The sequence below is a fragment of the Myripristis murdjan genome, chromosome 1 (assembly GCF_902150065.1).
Source record: "Myripristis murdjan chromosome 1, fMyrMur1.1, whole genome shotgun sequence".
Lineage (NCBI taxonomy): Eukaryota > Metazoa > Chordata > Actinopteri > Holocentriformes > Holocentridae > Myripristis > Myripristis murdjan.
Window position 1 is genome coordinate 21938377 of NC_043980.1, and position 7806 is coordinate 21946182.

The 7806-nt window shown below is 41.7% G+C and overlaps 1 protein-coding gene across 1 annotated transcript in view; it reads right to left on the minus strand.

Annotated features, from left to right (window-relative positions):
- The window catches only part of zcchc7 (zinc finger, CCHC domain containing 7), a 48758-nt gene that overhangs the window by 10276 nt on the left and 30676 nt on the right, over positions 1-7806 (minus strand). Inside the window, exon 7 of the mRNA XM_030062855.1 lies at positions 7526-7561. Within this exon, the coding sequence (XP_029918715.1) occupies positions 7526-7561 (36 nt within the window). The remainder of the gene's footprint in view (positions 1-7525; positions 7562-7806) is intronic.

A 7806-nucleotide genomic window follows, 5' to 3' on the forward strand; every position in this document is an offset into this window, starting at 1 on the left:
CTTGTCCCGCAACAAACTCAAATCCAAGAAATGTCAGCAGCCGGGACAATGAACCGGGACCACAGTGTACCAGACACATTCACCAAGATAATTCTTACTACTACATTGAGATTTAAGAATTTAAGCAATGCAATAATTTCTGGGATCACAAGGATAATTTTCCTGTTAATGCATATAAAGTTCATTAGCCTTTCATTAATTCATTAAAATTATTTCTGTGGTAACAACAACATAAATAAATAAACAACCAAAAAAAACTTGTGCATATATAATCTTTTGTACTATTCAGTCATTGCAAATTATATTTTAATTGTAAACTATAACTAAAACAAAGTAGCAAAAGTATATCATTTTCTCATTTAAAACATGAATTATAATAACTTTGAGAAATGTCAAGAATGGGTACGACGGCTATTTTGTCTATATATATTCAGAGCTCAAAAATTACTATAGTTAGCAAAGTACTGCCACGTAATAATATACTGAAAACAACATGTACTGCGGAGTGTATTTTTGCACTGTGTGATGTATTATTGGATCTAAGTGAAAAAAATAAATAAAATACAATAAAAAAAAGATTCTAGTAAATACTCTACATTTTTCCCTGTGAATGTCCAGGATTTAAGAATTTCAATAAAATAACTTAAATCTCAAAGACAAAAACATATCTGCGAAGGTAATAAAGAACTAATTTAGCTAAAATGACCGGCTCCAACAAGAGTATATCCTTCCACCACTTCACATTTTTTTGAGTAATGTTTGAGTCTCACTTCTCTTGAAAAGGACACAAGTAAAAATCTGCGTAACGTCACACCAAGGGCTTGTATAAGTCCGCTGTATATAGTACAGTCAAGTTTTATGATCTGACGGCTGTAAATTTCACAGTAATGACACTAAAGGATGTCAATGTTAACATGATGTATGACATTCATTTGACAAAAGGTTTCACTATGTAAGTGCATGTTGGGTGTTAAAAAAAAAAACAAAACGACTTTTTAAGGTTGTTCAACAAATCGCTCCATGTAAGCTCTGATACCTCTTGACTATTTGAAAGTCTAAACATCATATTTAGAAAAAAAAAAGAGAGAAATTTGCTCAACCAACACAAGAAGAGACAGACCCAAGCCATCCTGAAATATGCAGACCAGAAATATTACTGAATATTATGCATTTTACATTCAATGTGAACAAAATCACCAAACTGGAATGACCGACTTTGTTAACAGGACATTTGTAATATCTTTTTTTCCCCTTCAGAAATGAAAATGTGTCTTTTTCCAGCAAGAAGGGGATTTTTTTTTTTTTTTTTGGAGGGGAATCCTAACCTTGTGTTAACAAAAGCATGTGCGACCCTACAGAAAAGAGTCTCCTAGAAGAAAGACAGTGAGACAAAAAGGTGTAAGACACTGGATGTGGAGAGAGAAGAAAAGCAGCTGGGTGCGTACAAAGGGCGAGGAAGAGGGACTCCAAATGGACTTTGAGGATAAAGGTTCAAACAGCTTCATTTTGGCAAAAAACACAAGGTCACAGAGCAGTTTTTCACGAATACCCCAGGAGACAGTGAAACGCGCAAACACACATTCGCACACCCGCACATATCTGCCCCAAGGGAAGAGATCGATACACACACACTGATACCACCATGAGGAGAGAATCCGCTCAATACACACGTACACGCACACACCACCGTGGGCAGAGGTTAACAATCAATAAACACACACATACAGGTGTCACTGCTACTATCTAAAGAGAGGCCGATCAATGCCCGCACACCGATCTACCTGCACCAATCAGCTGCTCAGTGCTCCAATTCACTGTTTGCTCTCTCCTGCCTCTTCTTACCCTGTTTAATACACCCAACACTCCTCGTTCACTCTCTCCCTCCATCCCTCTGTCCTGCAGCATCGGCCGCCCTATTACAACAAAATACACTCTCTCTCCCTCTCTTTCTCCCCCCTCCCTCGCACGGTCTCTCTCCATGCCTCTCTCTCCCACTCGTGTCCATACAGAGTGTTCGTCCAGCTCTGATATGTGGGTGAATCATGTCAGATCTAATGTCACACAGCCCCTTCCCTGCCCTGATGCACCACCCCGCTGATACGGCCTAATAGGGAGACGGACGGGACAAATGAGTGAGGCACGTCAAAAGAGGCTTTGATGAGGATTTGACCACACAGTGAGGCTGCTGTAAATTAAAGGAGGAAAGTCTTCACTACAAATATCCTCAGCTATGGATGGCTGGTTCGAGTTGAGGGAGCGTGCACTTCCCGGCGGCCGCCAGAGGGTGGTGCTCTGGCCTTAACCCGGAGCACCGGGGTCCTGACAGCACCTCACAGGAGGAAAAAGTCACTGCAGAGTGTATATATGTGTGTGTGTGTGTGCCCGCATGCACGCATTTATGCATGATCTCTACATGCATTAATTCAGGCTGTATACAGACAGCAGGTTGTTCTGCTGCCCCCATCCTCCATTCAGCCCCGCTTCATCTGGCTCTCACACTCCTCTTTTTCTGTCTTCTGACTCCCACTTCTCTCATTTCTCTCTCTCTGACCCTTCTCTCCTCATCCTTACTCTCCTCTTTCCACAAACACAATTCCTCTTTCTCTCTTGGTCATCTCTCCTACTAATACAATTTTGACAGCCTTCGTCTTTCAAACCCGGATGCTTAGAAGGCTGGTAACGATGAGAAAGGTTCTTTTCGCCGTTACAAGTAATAAATCCACCCTAACGCATCTAAACACTGCGACAAAAACAGTTACTGGTGATGTACCTTGCATTTCTTGGCACATTTTGTTGGTTATTTCTGTGGTTATGTGGCCAAATCTGAATGTGGATGATGAGATTTCACAAGAGCAAGTGCTTTGTTGTAGACTCACCATTTTGTGCCGATGTTAAACAATTAAACAGCAAGAAACCAGTCGCGCAAGAGGAAGAGATACAAATTCCACATATACAGCAGTCTCAGTAAACCAGAACATAATGGAACCGCAACACATTTTCGGTAAGGGGTAGGGCCGCAAATACAGACACACCTCGATACTGACAATGTTTGTCTGTCTGTAGGGCCATCTTTTCCATCACAAAATAACTTCTCAAGCAATATGCAAAAGAAAGAAAACTGAGGTGTGTGTGTGTGTGTGTGTGTGTGTGAGAGAGAGAGAGAGAGAGAGAGAGAGAGAGAGAGAAACTGAGAAACAGTTCTTAAAATAAACTTCATATTCCAAAAAATTCTCAGCAAATCTTTTTTTTTTCTGTGCATATTATGGTTGTGTAAAATGTCTTCAACTCCACTGAAGACTGACAAGCTCAAAATGTTGTGTATGGCATTTTACTGCATTTACCGCGCTATATATTTGTAAAAGTGTGTGTGTATGTGTGTAAGTGTGTGTGTGTGTGTGTATGTGTGTGTGTCTGCCCATGTGTGTCAGTATCTTACTTTCTCAGTAAATACCCGAGGGCTTTGTGGTCTATACTGTGCGGTTTGGAGGAGTTTGTTAGTTGAGGGCCAGGTGCAGGCAGACAACACATACACACACACAGAAGATAAACGGACCCAGTACACACACACACACACACACACACACACACACACACACACACACACACACACACACACACGAAGGATAAATGGACCCAGTAGCAGGGAGGTCTGACAGAATGCCTTTTCACACCTGGCTGAGCCCAGCGGAAGGTGACAGAGTCACATCTCCCAAAGCGAACACACACATACATACACACGCACACATATACACACATGGACACACACACACACACACACACACACACACATAGACACACACATTCTCACATTGGGGAGTTCAGGGTCATAAGCAGCATCATGAATAAAATGAGGCTGTCTTAAACAGAAGGAGCCCTGTGTATGCATGTGTGTAGGTGTGTGTGTGTGTGTGTGTGTGTGTGTGTGTGTAGGCCCCTAACCCCCATGCCAGTTTGGATCTGTAACGACCTTCTGTTCCCAGTGCTTAAATGGCTTAAATACTTCAATTAGACCTGGGTCACAATCCACCACCCGTTAAAGCACGCAGTCACACACAGACACAGACACACACAGAGACACACACACACACACACACACACACCAAAACATACAAACAAGGAGTTTTCATGATCTTGTGAGGCTACCAAAGAACCTCTCCCTTATTCTCTCATTGCAGCACCGTCACTTCTAGTCTGTGGCTCGAGCTGAAATTCTCCAGTGAAATGTGGCACGTCCCCCGCCAAACACAAGTAACAAATACACTTAATTCCCTTTCTCTTCCTCCCCTCAGTCTCTCAAACACAAGTACAAGCTCCCTCTGCTTTCCTCTGCCAGCATCTCCCCTGGAACTTGTGTGTCCTGCTCCCTCCCTCGCTCCCTCCCTACCTCCCTCCCTCCCTCCATCTCTCCTGCCGTGCTACCCTAGCGCTAACGATGCTGCCTTTTCATTAGACAGCCCCTGCTAATTAATCTCCATAGAGGAGAGTGACAGACAGACAGACCTCCCAAACACACACACACACACACACACACACACACACATACAACTAAGTGTACACACACACACACCAAGTGCACACCAAGATATATGCAAACACACACACTCTTCTTCTCTCTCTCTCACTCTCTCGTCCCACGTGGCGTTGGCAGCCCATTTCATGCTTTATCACGTCTTTTAATTGACAAACAAGCTGCTCTTTTCTCTTAGGCTGAGGTCTATATCACCCCCTCGCTCAGATGCACGTGCACACACACACACACACACACACACACACACACACAGACACACACACACACATATAAGGAGCCAAGAAAACTAGTTATCTTTGCAGATTTTGGATAAACACACACACACGCGCACACAAACAAGCAAATGCCATCCTCCCCTCTGACATGTGGCCCATGTGACTGTCACACAGTTTTCTGCTCTTTGACACGCTGTTAAAATGCACACACACACACACACACACACACACACACACACACACTCACACACAGAGCCATGTGTGTGCGCACATGTGCAGGTTCTGCTCAAATTAAAGGAAACGTAGGCAGAGATTTCCCTCAGTAATGGTGTATTCCTTAATCTTGTGAGGCGCTTTTTCTGCCATGGTTCACTCATCTCCTAGAGGGCAAGGTCAATACCAATCACAACTAACTATTGATTTCGAGTGATCATGTGGACCCTTCACCTTCACCATGCTGGTGGAAAATTACTCTTTGGGCACATTTTTACAATCTCCCACACAAGCTAAATTACAAAATGCATCTGGTTATTTCGAAGCTGACATCAGATTGCTGAAACCACTGCCATGCTTTGCAAAGAAAGAAGAAGAAAAAAAAAACATGTGACTACTAATAGCTTTAGACTAGAACTTCGCTCTGCTTTGACATAAGGCTTAGTGATACAGACAAAATCAAGTATCATAACCTCTTTTACCGAATACCTTGATATCAATATTTTGCTGAGATTGTGGGGATGAGTACTGGTACTTTCATAAGATATTTACAAATAAGAGTCTAATGAGTTCAGAAAATTGTACCCCTTTATTCTAATACAGCCTTCAAACCAGAAAAACAATACATGCCATATCATGATATTATGATATCTGAAATCCCAGACAATATCTAGTCTCAATTTATCAATATAATATCGATACACTGTCCAGCCCTACTTTCATCGTCCTGGCAAAAACTGTTTTAATTACAGCTGTCACAATATCAGACTTTCACTACATGATTATTGCGGCCAAAACAATTCATAATACCACTGTTACTATGACATCTATAGAAAAAAATAAATAAAAATAACAATAACAATAACAATAACAACAATATCAGTCAAATCAATCTTTAACTTTTGTGCATTTTATCTTTTTTTTTTGTTTGTTTTTGGAAAATGAATTACACTCAAAATCCAAGTGTAGGCAGGCGGTGAGAGAGTCTGTAGCCACATCAGGTATGTGTGCTTTGTGTGTGTGCTGTGTGTGTGTGTGTGTGTGTGTGTGTGCAGGGCACTGGGGGAGGGACACAAAGCAAGAAACGGAAGAATGAAAGAAATGGAGAAATGGAACCAATATGACAGGTGCTGGATTATTTACCCAATTTTATCATTAAGTGTAATATTAACATGATAACAATAATTCATTTTTGAATATTATTTTCATTCATCACAAAGTTAAAATAGAGAGAGTGAGCTGAGGGTTGCTGTCCAGAATCTGCGTATTACTAGAGGGCAAAGTTTGCTTTGGTTGTCTCAGAGATGACTGGGTGAAGATCACGTCGGGGAGTGCAGCCAACACATGTGCATCACTGTGTAACCCCGCCCCCCCCCCCCCCCACACACACACACACAAGCCTGCTCCCTGGTACGATGTTTCTTTTTATTATTGTGGCATGTCATCTCCTTTAAGCTAAAAGTGAAGCCTGATCCCAGTGGGAAAAAAAATCTCCCTGGAAAGCCCTGTTTGCTAGTTTAGATTAACAAGGTTCTGCTAATCCACCACTACTGCCCGATGTGCCATTAATTAAGGCTGCACTGTGAACAGCACAATTTTGAATATTCCTTTTCTGATGAGTGGCATTCAGCATGGCTGTAAAGTGGGGCAAGGTAAACTTCTGGCCTTTTAATTAGGATTCATTAAGAAGTATTATATGTAAAGGGATTTTGACCAAACAGCACTTAAAGCCCCACAAAGACATATGGGAACGGGTAAAGCTGAAAATAAACAATATTGCTTCATTGAAACATTGATATTACTTTAATATTTAATTGCAGTTCTGGCATTGATCACATTTCATTATCAAAATGAGAGTTTATGTGATTGATCTTCAATATTCATAATGGCTCCAGATTCCTACTGGATCATTTTGTGAGAATAAGAACTGCACACCACAGCTCAAGTCGCCAAAACACTGTTTTGAGTTAAGCTCGCGGTGTATGAAGCACTCTTCATAGAGTCAGGTGCAGGTCATGTGTAAATATATTAATTGTCATGTAGGGGTGGGTCAGGGGTGATACGGACAAATCAAATACCATATCTTTGACCAAACACTTGAATATCAATATTGTGACGAATTGCAGGGATGACTATTGGTGCTTTTAAATGATACTGTTTATCAGAGATTTCTGATCAACAATGATTAGTAATATGGATGTGATGAGCAAGAAGAAAGATGCAAATAAAAGAAAAAGGAGAACGGTTTTACAAGTTTGGACCGCATCCCTTTACTGCAATGCAGCCTTTAAAACTAGGAAAAGACAACAAGACAATTTTCATCGATTTTCATCGATTTTGGCAAAGCTGGAATTTGCCAACCCTCTTCTGTTTGTTACACATGCCTTTATTTACCCAACGTCCCCATCCAGCACCCATCTACACAGAGGCTGATTCCCCCTTGTTCAAGTACAGAGAGGAAAACTTTGACCATAAAGAGATTAAACAGCGCTCAAGTGTTTGAATAACCACTGTAAGATGAGTGTAGAAGACAAATGGTTATCTTCTGCAAGTGTAGAGGCGCACTCACCGTGATGTGGTACTGCCTCCAGATCTCTGGGCAAGCCTGAGGAAAGAGAGCAAACACTGTCAGCTGGAGAGCAAACTGAACACATATAAACACCGATGCACAGCAACACACACACACACACACACACACACAAACACGCACGCACACACACTTTTACAAACTGCACACTTTTACAGAGCACTGGGACACAAAGAGAACGGAGAGAAAAGAGAGGGGAATGAAAATGTGTACCAAGGAACAACGTGTGATAGTGTGCACAGGGAAGTGTGTGTGTGTGTGCA